General features: G+C 34.4%; 2 protein-coding genes across 2 annotated transcripts; one reads left to right on the forward strand and one right to left on the reverse strand.

Moving 5' to 3' along the window:
• Positions 1 to 4,127: 4,127 nt before the first annotated feature.
• Positions 4,128 to 5,056, reverse strand: LOC117782341 (ryncolin-1-like). The gene is made up of 2 exons (XM_034619439.1): positions 4,449 to 5,056; positions 4,128 to 4,395 (listed from the first exon to the last, which is right to left on the reverse strand). Exons 1-2 carry the CDS (start codon positions 4,820 to 4,822, stop codon positions 4,275 to 4,277), a joined length of 495 nt encoding a protein of 164 aa, XP_034475330.1. The 5' UTR covers positions 4,823 to 5,056; the 3' UTR covers positions 4,128 to 4,274.
• Positions 5,057 to 20,345: 15,289 nt separating this feature from the next.
• Positions 20,346 to 21,035, forward strand: LOC117779612 (GTP-binding nuclear protein Ran, testis-specific isoform-like). Its single transcript, XM_034615859.1, has one exon. It carries the CDS (start codon positions 20,346 to 20,348, stop codon positions 21,033 to 21,035), a length of 690 nt encoding a protein of 229 aa, XP_034471750.1.
• Positions 21,036 to 21,721: the final 686 nt, after the last annotated feature.

Genomic DNA, 21,721 nt, shown 5'->3' on the forward strand with positions numbered 1-21,721 from the left:
GTGGAAAATCGACCAAGTTTTATAATTTTGTTAACATCAGAAAAAGGCAAACGCCTCCTGCCTGCTGTGTCCTCTCTTCTCCCTCCTCTGTCCCGGCCAAAACTGAGAAGAGAAACAACAGAAAAGAGAGACAAAAAAGAAGAAGAAAAGGAGAAAACGTTTTGTAAAAAGTGCAAAGTTTTGTTTCATGTTTTGGTTTATCGTTAAAAGGTATTTTCGGTTTTTCTTTGTTCTTTGTTATTAACCAATTTGCCAAAGTGCGTTTAAGTTAACGACAAAAGAGTGAGGGAGAGAGTGGGAACAAACTATTAACATTGAAATATATTGAAATGGACTATAATGGAAATTACTTGATAATATATTTTAAAATATATTAATATATATGCATTTGCTGAAAAGTGACGCAGAGAGAGGGGAGAGAGAGAGAGATTGGGGAAAAAAAAGAGAGAGGGAGAGATGCAGCCATGGGCAAAATAAGAGTACAAATTAATCATTCAGTTTAGTTTCAGAGAAGAGAGTTCAAATGTCAGCTCAGCTATCAGCTCTGCTCTCTTATAGTTATAAACTAATTTCATTTATTAAAGATAATAATGAAACAATGTTATTATTTATACATTAAATATTTCTTTGTCGACCGCTTTTAAACGACGTTAAATAATATTAAAAACCAGTTGTGATCTTTATTATACCCTGTGGCACTTAGAAATGGACAAAGTATACGCTTAATGATTTTGTTTTTAGTTTATATATTTTACTTACACAAGACCTTAATGCTAACATATTAAATTTAGCAATTTTGTGTATTTAAAAATTAATTTGTATACTTTATTTAATTAAATAGTAATTTTGTTCTTTTATTTATAATGTTTTGTTTTAACCAACAGCATTAAATAAATTTAACAATGCTATGCAGCTTTAAAAATTGAAAAATAGAAATGTTCCGAATTTCTGTTATTTTTAAATCTAAAGACACACAAAACTGTAACTAAATAAATCCAGCTGAGCTGCACATGAATAAGTGAGTGTGTGTAAATGTGTTTGTGTGTGTGTTGAGCAATTGTTGCTTTTGGCGGACGTGCGACTTTTATCCAGGTGAAAGGTGTTAATTGAGTGGCTTCATTTGCTCCAACGGAAATGCCCATCAATTAAGGTAATCACGCAACAAAGTCACACCGCACGCCACGCCCCCTTCTCCTCCCCCCTAGCTCCAAGGGGCTGGACATAGTCAGAGCCCAAAATGTCGGACTTGTCTGTGCTGTGGTCGCTTGGCATTAACGACGGCTGTCTAAAAAACTGCGTGACTGACACGTTTCACATTCACAGTCACATTCACAGTCACATTCACATTCACAGTCACATTCACGTTCAAGTCCAAGTCTGGCTGTCCATGGGGAATGAGAGGAGTAGAGAGTAAGGAAGTGAGGGGTAGAGAAACAGAAAGACAGGGTATTTTAGGGGCTGGCGTTGGCTTTTGTGCTTGGCTTTGTTAGAACGACACAAAAGGCAGAAAGCGCTACTAATTGGCCGGCTAACTGAAAGTGGCTGCGGCTTTTCCTATTCACACGTCAATCAAAGCAGCGCACACACACTCGGACACACACACACACACAGAGTCACTTGGGCATATCAATTTCTAAAAAAAAAAGAAAAAACAGTTGATAAAATTTAAATGTCGCCCGCTGTGACAATCAATTCATTACAAGCGTCAGTTGACAAATTTTAGAAATGCCAAACACAGTTGAACACAGTTCACGCCCTCTCTCTCTCTCTCTCTCTCTCTCTCTCTGTCTCTCTCTCTCTCTCTCTCTCTGTCTGCACATACAATGCAAATATGCGAGAGCACATAAAATGTGAAACGTGCTGCAACATCAAATGATGAGATTATCGTAAACTCGAGCAGGCCCAGAGCATCGAGTTTCGAGGAGTGTTTGTTGGCCGTAAAAAACGTTTAATAGTCCATTAAAGGGATTAACACAGGGCACAAATAGGCGTACAAATTCCTCGACATGGCCCATGTCAATACTCCCTGTCTTTCTCCCATTCCTCCTCCCTCTCCCCCGCACTCTCCATTGGCTGCAAAAATCAAACAGCAATGATTTCCAGTCGGCCAACACTGCGTATGAGCGATATAGGAAAATATCAAGGCTGAAATCGAATTGAGGCATTGCCATTCGGGGACTTAATATAGGCAAATTAAACAAAGCTCGAGAAATGGCGTTCCAGTCACGTTCCAAGTAATTCGCCAAATGGCTCCATTCCCATTTTAATCCTGAACAAACATACATGCAAGTGAAAGCTTAAAAAACCCAAGATCAGATACCCTGTTTATTCTGTTGTCGAGAGTATTATTATTTTGTGAACAAATGTGTAAAGCATTAAAAGTGGCGGGGCAGACTCCATGAAGTATATATATTCTTGGTCAAGACGATGAGCTGATTTGATATAGGGTAACTTGTCTCTCCTAACATAACATTTTTTTATTTTTTTTATTTATTTTATTTATTTATTTATTCACGACTAAAAGCAGTCGGCAAAGTAAATACTACCAAGTATAAAAATTAAGTTAAAGATTACATATACAAAAAAAATTAAATATAAATTATGAGCTGTAAAGAAAAAAATTAAAGTTAGCTGGTCAGATTTGATATATTTATTAGAGGATTAATATTCAAGTGAGCACTCTCCCTCTGTCTTTCGTCAAATCTTTTTGGTCGATAACAGAGAGCTGAACTGATCTGAAAATGCGTTAAGCTCTGTTAATCTTTCAGTGTATTTCTTTTGAGGGTTTCAGAAATAAAATTGACTAGAATTAAAAAAGTGAATAATTTAAAAATAGAAAAGTCGATTCAAAATGGAAGGTAGACATGGTTCTTCTTTTTCCTGTCACATACCGTTTCACAATTAAATATATATGTCCCTGAAACATAGTATACAAATATATGTATATGTATTATTCTTTTTTCTTGATTCAGCTGTAATACTCTTTGAAAAAAAGAGCACATGAGTTCTGCGCACTCCATAAATAATGCAATAAAAGTGGCATAAAATTAAAAACAGTCTACAAATACACACACACACACACACACACGCACAATAACACAACAGGAAATCATAGCTAAAAAATAAATAAAAGCACAAAAACAACGAGAAATCATAAATGTAATTGGAGAATTTTATGCGTCAACCATGGCGAGGGCAGGGGAGGAGGGGGTTGGGGATGGGCGCTACACACACGCCCAACCCCGCTCCCTTAGATTTCCCCTCAACCCTCTGGGCAATGTTGTGCAAATAAAAGTTGAAATTGTCGCAAATTCTAAGAATAAAACAAGGAATGTTCCACAAAGCGCGCAAAGCTGGAAAAGGCGTTTGTGTCAACCCCAACCCCCAACCCCTTGTCGCCGTCAAAAATGTCTCAAAATGCTTACCCACTCCCCTAAGCCTCCTCCTCCTCCTCCTCCTGCTGCTCGCCCTGTACCAATTTCTTTGAGCCCCTTTAACGATTCGCGTATGACGTTGACGCTTTCCATTTAAACTTTCTGCGACAGCTGTGATACACACACACACACACACACACACACACACGCTCACAATGGGCGCCCCTTCGGTTTATTGCCAGCAATCAATTAAAACGGCAAAGTCATTTGTGACAAAAACATTCACAGATATTTGACTTTACTCCGGAATATATCGCCGTAGAAAATCGATATATATACACACACACACATTCATATGTGTATTGTAATAATTCAATGTCATGCAGCAAAGCCAAACAGAGAGAGAGAGAGAGAAAGAGAAAGTAAGAGGGAATTGAGATTCTGTAATGTTCTGTTTGCAATTGAAACGAGTGAAACTAAGAAATTGCCAAGAACTTTGAGAAAATCTGCTAAAAGCAGGAAAAATTCCATAAATAAATTGTATACTTTACAAACATATTTTTGGTATATTAAATAAATATTACATGCACAAAAGAAAATAACAAAGACTTTTATATTGTGACTTAATCTTAAAATAAATTTCGTAAGCATTTTTTTGGTGATGACATTTTTACGTTGGTTTTTGTAATACAAATCTGTTATACCAGATACAATAAGCATATGTTTTGTTTATTTAATTTAAAAGAAAAATTATAAATTATAATTTTTGAATTTATTGAATAACGTTAGTAATAATAGTCATTTGAAAAGTATCGAGGATCAAAAATTATAACTATAATTGTTACAATTTCAGGGAATGACTCAATAAACAGCAACGATCTCTACCGAGTAGAGAATTGCTCAGAAATTTCTTGGGCGTATCATCATAATTGCTCTTTTAAGAGAGTATTTCAGACCGCGAAAAAGATTCCAGTTGACGCCCTTGCCATAAGTGTTGTCATTGTAAACTCCCGCCAAGTGGCTGTAAGAATACAAGTTTTTAATAACCTCTTTAAATCTTTAATTTCATCATACCTTTCGTGACAATCATCGTACCACCAGGCACCAGAGTACTGAACGGCACAGTTCCCCTCATCAGTATCATTATCCCGATCAAATGTCGAAAATTTCTTGCCATGTTGTCTTCTGAGTGAATCGCCAGCTGTTCCCTTCGCTGTGCCCAAAGCATAGAGGGCATATTGGTTATCCTCGTCGTCAATGGCAAATCTCTCATACCGCTCATACCTTTCGTCTCCATCAAAGTCCTCAAGAACCACAAGCAATTCCTGATTCTCGTCTGCAGTTAACGCATGAATCTTATCCAAACCGAGAAAGAACTCTCCATCCAAATCTCCGAATCCTTTTTTGTATGTATTCCAGTTTCGATAAAAATCTTCACTTCCATCCATCCGCCTTAAGATGATAGTCCAGCCACCTCCATGAGTCTTTGAATCGCATGCCACTTCAAAAGGCTTTTCACTGTAGCTGGGATTGAATATCTGGTATATTCCACTAGGCCGAGAATTGGATGTTGCTTCAGCACAGTTATGTCCATTATAAGGTAGAGAACGAAGTGAAATCCTCTTGTTAAACTTCGCATGCGGGATGGAAGAGGAAAGTTTCACGATGGAATTTATTATAATAATTGTAAATATTATTTTGGACAACATTTTTCCGACCGTTACTTAGTGAAATGTGTGGAAGACTAAACTGAGTTAGTGCTTTTATACCCAGATTCAATTTAAATGGAACCACAGTTGAATTAACTTTTCTACTAATTAAATATGTCACGCTTTAAAGAAAAACACTTTATATATAAAATTTGCTACGGATATTGACGTGATCATTTAAATTGAACTTCAAAGACTTACTTCTAAGTCAAATAGAACTAATCTAATTTGTTTCAGCGATTTGGCATAAAAGAATATGACGTTTTCAAACCGTAAATTTTTAAAACAGTTCTTTTTAATTTATGTAAATTAAATCATGGCTATGTTAAATTGTTTTCAATATATTTTTGCTAGATTAAAAACCACATTCTGTTTAAATATAATCTGAACATTTCATCATCAGTCATAAGAAGTCAGCACTCTGTTGCCATTTACAAAAGTGTTTGCACAATAAATTGAACATAAACAGACTTTGAGAGTAATTTTCAAATCTATAATAAACGGATGGGGGGTCAATAGAGGTCAAGAGGTGGCATTCAGTGGCAAAGCCAAATCAAATGTACAGCTGCTAATATAAAATGTACACAAACGGAAGAGTTAATCCTTATCGACAATTTGACATTAGCAATTTTCGATGCTTTTGATTTCAAATACGGGAAACCATTAAGTTGTCACATGCACATCTAGTTTTCACGATAATGCGACACGAAGCAAAAAAAATGTATTAAAAATGTTTGAATGACTCACTAGCAGGTACCCTGTAATTTGACTGAATTTATTTGAAATATAAGAGAAAATGAGGCTGCATACTCTATTTTTTTAAGAGGTGTCTTTGAGTATCTTCAAACTTTTAATTTTATATATCCTCACTTTCTTACATAATCTGAGATATACATTAATTTAGTACTAAGTTGAAATGATCTTCTTTTATCTGTTATAAAACTCTAGCATACCTCTTAAGTAGTTTTAAGTACAGGGTATAAAAGTAAGTGATTGTTCTTTCCCTCGTAAACTTAAAAGTATGAAATCAAGAACTGAGACAGAAGTTTAAGCACAAAAATTGTATAATTAGTTATTTATTATCAACGTCAACTAGAAACAAGCGAAAATAATAATATTAGAATAAAAAATATAACTGGGAAAAACTTTATAAATGGAATTAATACAATTTAAAATATTAAAATCATCCAGACCATGAACAATTTTAATTTCAATAACCAAAATTCATGTGCGATATGTAATTTTCAAATTAAAAAGAAATTAAATTTGCTACACATTTTTTAATTTCCTTTTTGTTTCATTTCAGTTTTAATTTAAAACTAAAATTTTTAATTTTTAGACTGTTTTATAATTTTATTTTAATTTTAATAAGATTTATTTTGGCTATTTATCTCGATGATGCATATCTTCTTCTAATTACAATTAACTCTTCGCGTGATTACTAAGTACAGGGTATGAGTGAGTGACCACTCGTATTGAAGCTGAGAGGAATTTTAGAAAGAGCATAAACACAAACTCCGAGCTGTGTTCAATTTCCAAATGTTGTGGCCAATATGTGAGCGCGTGTGTGTGTGTGCGTGGTACAGTGGGTGGGGGGTGACAGTAGGCGAATGCCACAAGTGGTCATTCAGACAAATGGCCAAATGGCGACGCTCATGAATAATTCAGATTTTAAATTGCATTTATGCAAATGCCATGCGGATGCTTGCAGATTTTCGCCGATGGCTGTCGCAAAACGGAGGCGTCACTAGCACCAAGCAACCCGGTACCCGATATTCCCGTTACCCGCTAACCGTTGCCCGTTAAACGTCACCCGCTACTGCTGACGGCATTTGCAACTAAATGCCCCGAAAGCTGCGAGTTTTTCGCTAATGCACAATTTGTATGCGTCAACACTTTCGTCAGAGCCGACAGCAAAAGCAGAGGGGAATGGAGAACAGTGCTGCAACAATTTTATGGGCAAAAGTAGCTAAACTGAACCCAAAAAAGTAGCTAGAAATAGCTATGAAATTAACAAAGATGCTTAAAAAAGTTTCAAAATCAAGCTTAAACCAAAAAAAAAAACAATACCTCTTCTCTAATATTTTGAAATGAACAACGATAGTTTCATCATCTTTATATTTTAATCCATTCTACTTTTTTTTTTATATATTCTGTCTTAAAAGTTTTGATGCACTTGTAACATTATTAAAATTATTATTGTATTATTATTATACATTATTTGGTTGACTGTAAGATATTATTAAAATTAAATTTTTTTAAAAACTAAAAGAAAAATATTTTAAAATTTTTTAAAATTTGTCTATTTTATAACTAATTTTGTCTACAAATTTTCTAGCTATTGCAAATAAAAAATAGTTAAGTTTAGCTTTAAAATAGCTAAACTGGCAACAATGATAAAATGAAATATACAAGGATAAAGGCAGTTTGAGGCCAGGGATTGCATTAATTTTTATCAACGCAAATATCAAAATGGTGTTGATAGGCAGCAGCAGACTAAAAGGAAGCCAGACTTAAAGCCCACGAATCTCGTTGTGAAATAAAGGCCAAGTGAATCAGTGACCTGGCCAAAAGCATAAAATGCTCCTTCATCCAGAAGCCACCTGTTTTCTACTCTCAACTCTTTTAGATGGTGTGCAGACTGCAGATGTTTTGCTTTTGGAGTCTCGGTCCAGAAACTTGCAGATTTATTGCCCAGAAACTTTTATTGCCTCTAAGAATATGTACGACGAAGTCGCTGGAGCTCAGATAAAGATGCAATCTGGAACTTGTTCGAGAGAATGAAAAAGGAATCATTTGGCGAACAGTTGTTGTCACTAAATTGTGTGTGTGTATCTTCCAGATGGTATTTGGTTATCCAAACGGAACATAAGTATCTGCCACTGCGAATAAATGCTGCTCTAATTGTTCACAGTCTCTAGTCTTAATTAGCTGTTTAGTAGCTAAACATTAGCAGCTGTTTTGTCAATAAAAAAGGCAAACAAATTTTGGAACACGATTTCTGTGCAAATTATCGTAATTTCAATGCAACTAGTAAGATGTAATATGTATGATTTAATTTGTTATATGTCAGACTTTCTTAGAATAAACTTTTTGTTCTTTAATTTTTCTCTTACAAATTAACAAGATTGGATTCAAATTTATTTTTCTTCGTGAATCGCTTGGGAACAGTGGAACAGAACTAGTTCTCATGAATGAACACTCCCTACCAATTGTTATCTATGTTTTCATAAGCTTATCGACGAGACTACTATCGATAGTCTTATAGCAGCAGCTGCACTTAATCGCTTCATTCCAAACCTTTCAATTGGGCTCGAAGTGTCATCACTTGTTTAAATTCAAGAAGATTTCTTGAGGAATTAATTATAGATATAGATCTAATTAAAAAGCTGAACATATTTAAGATTATCGACCTCAAAATGAATGTGAAAACGCAAACTCCACGTCAATTCTACAAGATTTCAACATATCCATTGCTGCAAGCTTTTACTGTACAGATGAACAGGTTGGAAAAACTATTGAAGAAATCTTAGCAAGCTAAATGTATTCGTTTAAATGTGTAATGCTTAATTTTATACTTATTTCTATAACTTTATAATGATAAAAGATGATAAAGAAACATAAGAAATTTCTAAGCAAAGTAAAATAAATAAAAGTATAAAAAAAGTAACAAACTAGAATAAAAAGGATAAGGCAAGTCAAGTTAAATTTTATTTGGTGAAAATGTGATAAGTTAGAGTAAGTAAAGTAAGAAATTAATCCTAACAGAGAAAAAAAGTTTAATGAAAGTTAAATTGCTTACTTTTTAAAGAAATGTCAAGAGAAGTAAAGTCGCATATTTATTTGAGATAAAATATGTTCAAATTTATTATGTAGTTTGTATCAGAGAAGTATTTGAAAAAGTACCAAAAATAGTAACATAAGGTTTATTTATATAATAATAGCCTCAAGTTCAAGTTAACTGCTGTATTAATTTTAGATTTAACCTGAATATTTAACCCATTACTATGGAAAGTCGGTTACTTTGTTAGGGATATGAATACCACTTAGGAGTTGTATCTATTTTTTTAGCCGAAGGGAGATCAATCAAATGGATATAATAGACAGAATGCGACAATAACTTTGTGGCCTAAACTAAATGATGCTAATCGGATTTGAGAATGAGAAACAGTGCCAAAAGAAGAGAAAGAGAAGGAGTGGACAGTAAGAAAGGAAAGAAAGGAAAGAAGTAGCCATGAAGTATCTCTTGAGTATGGGAGTCACATGGAAAAGGCGGCTTCAAGTGTTCGTTACGAATGTCACACACAGCACACACACACACACACACACACACTTGTGTATTAAAGAAGGGTCTCTAGAGATTCTCAGCAAACTGTAAACAAGCGTTAACCGCATGGAAATAGGCCGAGTTGTTGTTGCTGCTGTCTTCATTCGATGCGAATAAATTCGAAACGATGCGAATCGATTTGATATTCATTTATGCGACTCGAAGATAAGCACTAAATAAATAAATCCCCCCCTGAAGTGGTAAAGCTGCAGGAGGCGAGGTTTATTGAGAAACATGTAAATAAATGACTGGAAAATATGGCAAAGAGAGAAAAGAAAAATTCGAGCAGTAGACCGACGCCTCTGACTCTCTCTCTCTCTCTCTATTGCTGCTCTATTAAATGACAGCTGGCATCTGTAAATTGTTTGGCAGGAACAGCTTTAAATTGCAACTGTCAATCGAATCAAAAGGGTAACAAGCAAGGCCTAAATGCGTTAGTTAGCTGTTGGTATTGGCCAAATATTGTTATTGTTGCTAGTTGCTGTTATTATTGTTGTTGTTGTGCATGTGTTGACGCACATATGTTGTGTTTTGTGTAATCAAAACATCATGAAATTGTTTTTCCAACATGATTTCCATTTTTGGACTATTTCCGTGCGTTTACAAAAGGGATATGAAGAACATCCGGCGTTTTTGGGCCATAATTTCTAACAACATTTTACTACTCATTGCACTTTGGCCAAGCTCTGACAGTCTGTTCCCCCCAAGTCCCCCTCCACCTTCATCTCAAAACTAACCCCAATTCAACCAGCCAAACGATTTGGTTATTACAAACTCATATCTTGTGTTGTTGTTGTTATGGTTGTTGTTGTAACCAAACTGACCGCAGGGCATGAGCCAAAGGAGTGGGGGAGGGGTAGGGAGGGTTTTGACCAATTTTGAACGCTGCTAAAAATGCTCAAAATTTGCATTTTATATTAACGGAAACAGTTGTTGCCTTTGAGCGCACAGCAAACACACGAGACCAGGCCAGGTCCTTCTCTCTTCTCCTCTGCCTCTCTCTGACCTCCTCTCTTACCCCACTTCGGCCCACTCATATTATTGCTACAGCCGGTTGCACATTTCCCAAACAAATTTGACGCGTTTATGCATGTAAATTAAACAAATTTGATTTTAAATATCTTTTGGCAAAAGGCAAAGGCAACCAACCAACCAGAGAGACAGAAAGAGAGAGAGAGAGCACATTCTTTCTGCCCCCCAACTCTTCTCAACAGACATGAACTTACCATATGCTAAGGGCAGCGTCATAAATATTTTTCCCATCAAGTTTCTCGTTCCAAACTAGGGAAATGTGAGTCAGCTCAGACGCATTTGCTCAGCGGTTTTTCCAATTTTCCAACAACCAAGTCAAGTATGAGTTTATTAATGCTAATGTCGACAGGAAGGGAAAACATTTGAGCGGCAGAGGAGACGGAACTTTCATAAGCTCAATTGGCAGAGAAGTAATGAAAAAAGAAGAGGAGGAAATGAGAAGTTGTCATGCCAAGTTGTTATTTCATTTCAACAAAAGGGTTTTCTTGATTTGTGTATGGATATTATAATGTAGAAATTACGTGTAATATCAATATTAACACGAGCTGTGATTTTAAGTATAAAACTTTTTGGTCTATTATTCTTGATCCTATTATCAGTTTAGTAATAAAAAAGAAACTTTAAGTTGAGGAATATATGTATCGATAAAATTTCTATGAAGATATTTCGGAAATTTAAAATAAACTGTATTTGTTTGTCTCATATTATCTGTAAGTGTGCATTCCACTGCTTCTTCTTATACTTATTATTTTTATGGTATTTAAGAATCTGCATACCATTTTTAAAAATTAATTTACTGTTTGTTATTATTCATTGAATTTAGTGTATGATTATAAGCGCTAAGAAAATTATCAAAGAGTTGATATAATTTTTATCATTATTTATAATTTTCCAGTATGTATACAAATATTCCTGGAAATATTCAATATTCTTCCTAAAATGGTTAAACAATTGTCAAAAGAAGATACTATTTAGCTGTCCCCAACTAAAAATGCAGGAAAGAGTGTTATCCTTTTTCAGTTTATTTTGGTCGTTGCTTAAAGTTAAGTAGCTCTCTGCACTTTTCTATTCATCACTAATAAATACTTTTCACTTCAGCTTATTTACCTTGCCGTGGTCCGAAATAGAAGAAGATATAGAAATGCTGTGCTGAAAGTTTCGCACGTGTTGCCGCATTCAAAATGGGGATTATGAGCTCAGAGCCACCCAAAGGCAGGAGGGGGAAACCCTAAAGAGTCCGTTCAGGAGTTTTTCACTTGCCACTTTCCACAGCTGACCAGAATCGATAAAGAAGAAGAGCATTTGAACAATAAAGTCAAACATACTGGGAACATTGTTGGCTGCACTTAAAAGTCCATTAATGGGCAGCATTAAGTGGACATTGTGTGAGTTTTGTGCACATTTGCTTTAATGTTTGCTCAGATCTGGTCAACGAACGAGTCATGGATTAAGAACTAGGTATTCAATAAACATACTGCTCGACTAAAAAATGACCTATAAATGAGACTGGAAAATATTGAACCGATATCTAGAGGAAAAACAATTTTATTCACAAATTCAATAAAATGTGAATGCAGAATGAAGTGAAAGACCAAACCATGATCAAAATGACATTCCGTTTGAAAATCGGTTGAGTTTTGCCAAAGTTATGAACGTTTGAAATTGGTCAAACCTTTGACTTAGCAACTTTACAAGTCCAAATTTTTGTCGGATTTGACATGATTTTTTACAGGAAAATGAAAGGTCTCAGAATCAAGTTTAAAGTGTTGTTCTATACTAATTATGATATAAGGAGTTGATTAAAAGTGAAAACTTGAGATTTAAAATTTTCAATTTTCGAAATTTCAAAGGGGGGACCCTTAGAATCGAAATCGAGATCTAGCGGAAAAATAATTTTTTTCACAAATTTAATAAAGTTTAAATGCAGAATGAAGTTAAAGACCAAACCATGATCAAAATGACATTCCGCTTGAAAATCGGTTTAATTTTGACAAAGTTATGAGTGTTTGAAGTTGGTCAGACTATCGATCCAGCAACTTTACAAGTCAAAATTTTTGTTAAATGTCACATGATATTTTACAAGAAAATGAAAGGTCTCAGAATCAAGTTTAAACTGTTGTTTTATACTTATTAAAAGCTTAAAAGTGAAAACTTGGGATTTACAATTTTAAATTTTCAAATTCCAAAGGGGGGACCCTTAGACACTGATATGCCTTACAATTGCAGGGTATGCACTCACGTACGCAGCACACGCACGTTGAAGCTTCTGAAGCTCTTCAGCAAAGTAGAGAGGAGAGCTTTTCTATGGAAACGTGGCACCAATACAGGTGCAAACACTAATACATCTTTACATACAAGCAGCTGCAAAAATGCATGGCTTAAAGAGTTAAGTTCTAGACCGCTTAAAATAGGGCAAATAGAGTGTGGCAATTTAAATTTAACGATCGCACTTGGCTCTGCTGTTTTTTTTTTTTTTTGGACGTTGTTACCAATTTAAGAAATGGGCCAAAACATAATTTTGATGTTCTGTTGCTGTGTTTCACTTTTGGCCCTGAGGGATTTGCATGCAATGCAAAAAACTGACAATTGCAGCGAATTTCAATGGCTGCAAAAAGGGCTAACGGATTGTTGTTGCCACTATTGTTGTTGTTGCTATTGTTGTTGTTGCTGTTGTTGTTGTTTCTGTTGTTGCCACTGTTGTTGTTTGTTCGATTTTGCGCCGTTGGCTTTGAATTTACAGTTTGGCTGGGAATAAAACGCACGAATGCGTCGAAGTTGCAGTGGCAGCAACAGAAACAGCGACTGCGACTGCAGCAGAGCATCCACCATGAAAACAAAAATGACAATGGCAGGCAACAAATTTTGCAATTCCCAACAGCACTTCAACTTCCGGCCCAGCCATTTGTATACCCTGTTAACATAAAATAACTCTGAAAAGGTATCATCTTCTTTTATGCCAGAAAACCAGTAGAAATAAAGAGAATTACAAACAGAAAAAAAAATTGCCAATTTGAACTGATAATTTCCTTAAGTTTGATTTTTCATATTAGGTATACAAATTTTCGCATACCCTACTTAAGTTGATAGACTCAAATTTTACTCATTCATTGATAATTTTTTAACGTTTTCTTATATTTAAAATACAATTTATTTTTTTTAATAAAATGAAGAAATTTTGTTTTTTTTTTTAAAGACAGTATTTTTCCTTTCAGTTCAACTTAAGTTTATGGGCTAAAATTCTTCTAGTTCCTTACTTATTTCTTAACATTTTCTTAATTCATTCAAAACAAATAATTATTTTTATTGTTGTAAAATTGATTAGAATTATATTTGATATAGTTGTCTTACTTGTACAAATAGTAAATAAAATATTTATTTATATCTATAAAATGTGTTTTAACTGCTAGGGTAACAATAAGTTGAGCACTCTCTGAATTTCCGCTATTTTCCCACTGCCATTGACAAAAGTTGTTCGCGTCACAGCCTGCGGAGAATCCCATTGAAAATGTGACTCCATTTGAGATTTGGCCATCAACAAATGAAAAAAATTTTCTAGAAAAAAATAAAATAAAATAAAAAAAGTTGATAAATACCTGCAACATTTCGAGTTGTGTATATGTGTGTTGAGTAATGGCTGCGCTTTTAAAGTGAAACCAAGATTTAGAAGTATCTGCATTTGGCCGGGCTAAATTCACTTCCCAAATTTAACAAACTGACAAACTGACGAGCACATAAAGTGACTCTTTGAGCTCTCATGTCTTTTCCTCTCTCTCTCTCTCTCTCTCTTCTTCTCTCTCTATTCTCTTGGGAGCTGCCTCACAGCTGCAATAGCGGAAAGCTCTCAATCAAATGTGTGCTGGACCAAAAGTAGTTGGCCTGGTCAATAGGAAAAGGGATGGAAAGAGAAGGAAAGAGAAGTAGAGAAGAGAAGGAAGAGAAGAGGAGACAAGGACACGCTTCGCTCATGGCAGTCATCATCAGTCAAATTCTCGATAAGCAGCAAATTCAATTTTGACAAATCACAAATAGGCTTTTGTAAACTCAAATTAATGACAGTCTAGTGTCTATCCATCTTACTCCCTCACTTCTATCTCTCCTCACTCTCTTAAGTGTACTTAATTACACCCACACACACACTCACACACACATATATGCAAGGATTCATTTGTATTTATACATGATCATTTAATTACTTTGAAATGTCCTTTGCCTTGTGCGCATCCTGATGCACTTGAGATGCAATTGAATTTCTCGAATTTGTGCTGCATTTCATTTGTTTGCTTTAACTATTTACAATAAGACAAGTAAGTGGCAGACTTTAGTTAATACGCTAGCTAACCAACTATAAGTTATAGGAATAGTTAACTTGACAAATGTATTTAATATAAAATAGAAATTTGTGTGAGAAATATTGAAAAACTTATAAAATAACATATTGAATAAAGTTCGGCTTATTAAAGAAATCAGCTTAAAAAACAAATACAAACAAAAAGCAGAAATATAATAATATTATTGGTATTGGAACAATCTCAAGAGTATCACATTTTCGAAAAGAAATAAATTATTGTTCCTTTTGCTCACATCTTCTTCAATTAAGCTTAACGAAATAATACATACATATATGAATTTATATAGTCTTAACTTTTGTCCTTCCTCTTCTCCCCTTCCCCACCCCTACTCTACCACTTCCTTCCCCTGGACAGCTGGAGTGCCTTCCTGACTTTCCTTAGGTGTTGAATTTATGTCGTTTTCGTTGTTCTGCGATTACAAATTGCACGCAAACACGCGAATGTTTTCAGTTCTAGTTGAAGTTTGTTTTCCCGTTTCTACCCCATTCTCAGTTTCCACCCATTTGTAATATCATGTATTGTCCAATGGATGAAATTAATTTTTCATAGACACGAAACTTGTTTGTCTGTCTCTGTCTCTTCCTCTCTCTCTTTCTCTCTCTCTCTTTATCTTCTTGCGCTGAGATGAGAGTTTAATTAAACAATTTGTGCATTTATTAAAGTTGGCATTATGAGTACTCATATGAACATACTCATTTTCAATATATCACAATTTAATGTTAAATTACAATTTTTATGTTATATTTATATATATTTTTTTGTTTTATGTTTTGTTTCCTATTGTTTTTGTTGCAGTTCAACGCCCTCAATTAGTTCCACTTAAATAAATCAAAAGAAATGTTTGTAAACATTTGCACACACACACACAGGACTATGTACTTATAAATATATCAAAATTGTTGATTTCAGCAAAAACCACAATTGTTTTTGCTTTATTCGAGTGTGCGTTTTTAATGAATTATTTATTTATATTTACCGAGATGCACACAAATTGCATCTGGTTGAGGGATCAACATTTAAAGCCGCTGTACGGCCTTTATACAAAATCAAATTTAGAACTATCAAAGGGCTATGAAACATTTGAAATTGGCTTACAAATGCTTCAAAAGAAATTGTAGTCACAATAACATTAAATAATTGAGCTGAAATGCAATTTTCCCCTGAGAATGCAATAAAAAGCAAAACATGTTGCATACTTTTTTGGGCAAGAGAAAATTTGGAGTTTTTACTTATAGAGCAGCAAGTTTCCTTTATTTTGGGCTATAAATTATTACGAAATTTCAGAAAGCCCTAATCACATTCTGTAAGTTAAAAATCTATCATTGTAAATAAATTGTTATTAAAAGGATTTTCACCGAGTAAATGTTAGTATGTAATACAAAAAAAGAATCAATGGAAAGTAAAAAATATTCTCAGAATTGCAGTTTAAATAAACCTTTATATTTTATTTACTTTATTTGTGTTTGTGCTCTTTTCTTACTGTGTGCTAGAAAGGAGAAAAACCAGCGTAAGCCGCAATGAAGGAGACAATTTCTGGCATAAAGTTTTTGTTTTTATGAGCAGCCAAAATCAAATTAACACATGCTACCATATTTCCGGGGCTAATCCTTCCCAGAGGCTGCTTCGTAACGCAAATTACAATTTAAAAAATAATTACGAGAATGTCTGAAATGAGAATTTTGCTTCTGCTTTTCGCTCGCAGGCATCTCACAGTTCTCGTTTCTGCGACTGCGACTGCGTCTCGTTCTCATTTCCCATTTTCCATTTTCTCCACTTGGCTGCAATTTCTGAAGGCGCTAAATGTTAATGAACATTATAAAAACAATTGCAAGTAATTATAATTTGAATGATAATAGCGAAACTTCTTAATCCCCGCAACGGTAATTTTTATATTCCACATTTCCACCTATCTCCATCTCGCTCTCACAGCGGAAACACAATTGGGAAAAACGTGAAAGTGCATAATAAAGTGGGCGTGGCAAAAGTGGGACGTGAATTAAGAGCAACAGGAAACAGAAAACAGAATGAAGTAAAATATAATTCCTTGTAATTAAATTCTTTTTAATGAAACCTCAAAGCAAACACAAAAGCTGCGTCCAAATATGAAAAGTGCTCGCAATAATAAAAAAGTGAGATTCCAAAAATAGCAGAAAAATAACTCAAAAAAAAGAGGAGTCTATAAAAACAAAGAATGAATTACAAAGAGCAGATGCAGTGACAAACACAACAATGGATTTCAATAACAACTTATGAATGAGAATGCAAATGGCAAGAATCTGGATGGAACAGAGAATTTGAGAAAAGCAAATAGTTGAAAATAATGTTAAAAAATTGTTTACTTAAATTTTTATTCCTATATTTTCAAGAGATTAATATTTATTGATAGTGAATATTAATAGCTTTAGCTAACTAAAATACAAAATTTAAAATCATATTTTATTAAAGCCTGACATATATAAATATCTGAATAAATCAAAATATTTAAGACTTTATAATATTATTAAATACCAAAAAATATTCAACTACCTTCTTTTTTATAAATTGTTGAAAAAAGAGAACTATTTTTAAGAAATTAATATTTAGTTGTCACTTATTATTCTTGGATGGATACACCTGAGTATTTGAATAAATAAGTATATATGTATAGTATTATACTTTATAATTTAATCAAATACCAAATAGAATAATGAACATAGCATTTTAAAAAGTTTTTTTTTAGCTATACTTTGTTACTTTAAGCCTGTACAAAGTTGTTGGAGCCCTTTTTGAAGTGGACTGTCTGACCGTTGTCTTTCTTCATTAGCCTCCTCAGCTCATAAACAGGCAAATACGAGTATATATAGCAACATCAAGAAAATTAATTCTAATTTGTAGTTAGCCAAAAGGAAACTAGCCGAAACTGATGAGCAAAAGGGGTGTAAGAGAGCAGTCCTGCGACTGACTCCTTTGCACACTTTGCAGCTAATTATTCAGATGAAAGGAGCCGCCACAGGAGCAGCAGGAAGCAGCAGAAAGAAGCTTGAAATTTTTGCCAAGAGAGAAAAATCAAACAACGAAATTGCTACTTGCGATTTCTCGTCACGTTCAAAACTTAATTAGTACATCAGGACATCATCAGAGATGCGGCCACAGTTGAGTTAAGACTGAGAAGCAGTCTGAGAAGAAGGCTGAGATGGAGACGGAGACTGGAGATGGAGGCTGTCATAAGGACGTCATGTTTCTTAATTAGTTCTTTGTTATCATAACTTTGGCTCGAGCAGCTGCGTCAACAGCCTTGGACTCTAGTACATTTTTGTTTTTGGCGCTTCATTAGCGTTATGTAACCTCACAATCCCAACGAAATCGAATCGGAAGTTGCATCTTGGATTAATTCACAGACAAATCCATTGATTTACGTAAGTCAAACTTGAGCAATGTACGTGTTATATCAACAGCCTCAAAGGATTTGTTATGGCAACTGGTGGCAAAGCTCACATGGCCAGAGAGTAAGTGAGAGAAAGAGAGGGAGAAGAGGGGAGAGAGAGAGAGAGAGAGTTTTTGGCATGCCGCACACGTAGAAGATTTCCGCACGAATTCGCAAAGCAACTCTTGATCCCTTTGACTCGTGGACATGTTTTCTCTGGCATTCTCTTTGATGTTTACAAATTACACCAAAAGTTGGCAAACAAATTTTCTTATTCACTTTTACCCAAATGCACACAATAAAATGGCCAAACCCCAATTCAAACTAAAGACCCCTCCCCCTTCCCACTCTTCCCCACGGGGCTGAAAAATGCTTGTAAATGTGCCAAGTGAAATTGCGACCAGGAGACAAAAACTTGTGTGTGTAAAATACATCAACAATGCATTCCTCAGCTCTGGCCAAAAACATACTCGAAAACTTTTAGCTGGCCTTTTCAAATCGATTTGGCAATTGAATTTGCCATGGATTAACTAAACCAAATGCTCTTACCAAAGAGTCCTTGACAATCTCAAGTGGCATTGAACCATATCTGGTGACTCTAACAAGTAGAGCTCTAAGATGGAATCGCTTCAAACTGATAAGATACTCTCAGCATACTTTTAGCCACGTCTCGTATACGTAATATAATTAGTCATACCATTAATAGAATATTTAGATTCGTTCTGAAATAGTTTATTCTCTTTGTTAAGCGAATTACGCATTAATAATTATAATATCAAATGTATATATTTCATTAAATCAGTCAATCCCTTCATCGTAAACTTGTTTTAAAATATATCTTTTAAATTAATTGCTTGGATTCAGTTTAAAGCATAATAGTTTACTCTCTATGTTAGGAAACATTAAATATTCTCTTTAAAGTATTGAAGCTCACTCGCCGTATACGTAATATATTTAATTATCTAATTATCAAATTCGGTCTAAGGAAAAATTAATTGTCCTATAGAAATATATATAGTCCAAGAAAGACGATTTTTTCTTTTATTATTTTTTTTTTAATTCCTACCATTTTCTTTTTAAGTACCACATGTCGTATACACAATATATATTAATTAATATATAATTCGTAAACATATTTCTTAATTGATATACAAATTTTCAGTTTCATTTAATCCTATCTCTTATAACTATTAAATAGTTGGGGACTACACGTTGTATACGTAATATATTTAACTATCTCTTTCTATCACAAGCAAGAGAATACTGTAAACAAAAGCTCAAAAAGCCGTTTGGTCGCATATGAATCTAGCAAAAGGCAGATTTACAGAAACAATGATAAGTGATGAACTTAAAATTCCCTACAATATGAAATAAAATCAGTCGTTTCGACAGGGAAATGCAAATTAGAGAAAAGGTTATATATTTGCAATTGCAATATATTTTGCAATTTTACACATGTTGCCGCACAATCAAAATACCCGGTGAATGGGTTAAAAGAAAACTTTATAAATTTCTCCAATTATATTTTTACGCTGTAAAAACTTTGTGCTTTTACTTTTATAGTATGTTGTATAAAAACCCTCACAAAGTTCTTGTATGCTGATCACACACAGACACGCACATAGACATATCAACTTTATATGCAAGTGTATGCGCGTGTGTGTGTGTGTGGATAATTCATTTGTGCAAACAACAACGATAAAAACATCTTCAAGTCGAAGGATGTGCAAAAGTTTTTTTGTTCACTCATTCATAAGTTTTTAATTAAATTGCCGTCACATATTTTTCGTAGCTCAAACAAAAGTCGCTTCTGATGACGCCCTTCTCAATCTCTAGAGCTCTCCCAGAGTTCTTTAATTGACAGGGTGATTCGCACACATACAGTCAGTGCAAGGATACCATGTTATTTGTTTACAAACTAACGCAATATAATCCTATAAAAAAGGGGTTTGTGCATTTGTAAATATACTATTATTTTTAAAATAACAAAATAAATTTATTTAAATGTAACATTAATTTCAAGAACCACATTTATTTTATTTTATAAAATTAAAATAAACTTAAAATGGAAATACTAAAAATGTAAATCAGAGTTAGCTTGAATTTCAACTTATAAACTTACACATTATTTTTGCACTCAAATATTTTTCTATGGAATTGAAGCCCAGTTTGTCCAGACAACAGACGTACAAATGTTTGATTCTTGGCGATTCGGGAGTCGGAAAGTCGACGTTCCTGCGCCGACATGCGACTGGTCAGTTCAGGGATGAACACGTGCCCACAAAGGGAGTCCAGGTGTACACTCTGCTGCTGCAGACAAACTATCAGGACTTGGCTCTGGAATTGTGGGATGTGGCAGGCGATGAACGTCACGGGGGACTTTTAAATGGTTACTTCTTCTTTGCCCAGTGTGCGATTATAATGTTCGATCTGAATGTGGCACGCAGTGCGATCAGTGTGGCACGTTGGTTGCATTCACTGGAGCAAATCTGTGGCAAGCAGCTGCCCGTTGTCATTTGTGGCAACAAGTCGGAGCTGGAGCGCATGCCCCTCGATCTGCTCTATCATCAACAGGGTAACCTCGACTACTGTGAGATGTCGGCACGTGTTGCATGGAATTTGGAGGCGCCTCTTGAGCTCCTCTGTCGACGACTTCTACAACGAAACGACCTAAAACTCATCTCTCAGCCAACTCTTAGGCCAATTGCTAGTTGTTCCTGTGATGAGGCTGAAATGAGACAGCACATGGAGCAGGTGAGACAGCAGATACTGCCAGAAAAGAGCGAAGAAACATTTTCATACAAAGGCGGAAATTTTAAGGATTGTATTGTATTGAATTAGAGATAAATTCACGATTTAACTAAGAGTAAATTTTATGTGAACATTTTAGTCGATTAAATATGTATTAAATTATAAAACTCATCAACAATATCAGTTTAAGTGCAAAAGTAAACTTTTCAAAAAGGTAAGAATTTGTTTAATTTTAATCCCACATATTTCATTTCTCTTTATTTAATTATTATAATTGATTACAGGCTTTGTGAAAAGCAGGCAAGTTCATATTTAAATATTATAGCATAAATATTAAAATATATAAAGTTGACTCACCTATGTTGTGTGCAAATTTCAGCCTTCTAGCTCTTATGGTTTGGCATACAACACTCAATCATTGGGTAACGAAAAAGAATTTTACATATATAAATTTGAAACATATGTGTGCATAAAAAATTCAACTCGTATTACATTTATAAACTGATATATATATATTTTAAGAAACCAAAATATATTTTTGTGGAATTTAAAGAGTATACTTGCCAGTCGACTTTCCTTTAGTGTCTAACCAATTTGTCATGTTGACAGCTCACTCATCAGAATTACCTTAAATAGAGTTCAAGTAGTTAAAGTCTTAGATGGAGGGTTTTTATTTGGTAATCTTAATTGTTTTACTTGTGCTTGTTATTGTTTGTTGTTATGATTATTGTTGTTGTTGCTGCTAATATTTTGATAAGCGTTCGTTTTGTTCAAAT

This window comes from Drosophila innubila (genome assembly GCF_004354385.1).
Source record: "Drosophila innubila isolate TH190305 chromosome 2L unlocalized genomic scaffold, UK_Dinn_1.0 4_B_2L, whole genome shotgun sequence".
Lineage (NCBI taxonomy): Eukaryota > Metazoa > Arthropoda > Insecta > Diptera > Drosophilidae > Drosophila > Drosophila innubila.

Bases quoted from the DNA above. Each gene is read 5' to 3' on its own strand.
- LOC117782341 (XM_034619439.1), bottom strand. From the start codon at position 4,822: ATGGATGGAAGTGAAGATTTTTATCGAAACTGGAATACATACAAAAAA. The intron at 4,396-4,448 runs GTATGATGAAAT...GTATTCTTACAG, and splicing joins TACGATGATTGTCACGAAAG to CCACTTGGCGGGAGTTTACA.
- LOC117779612 (XM_034615859.1), top strand. From the start codon at position 20,346: ATGGAATTGAAGCCCAGTTTGTCCAGACAACAGACGTACAAATGTTTG.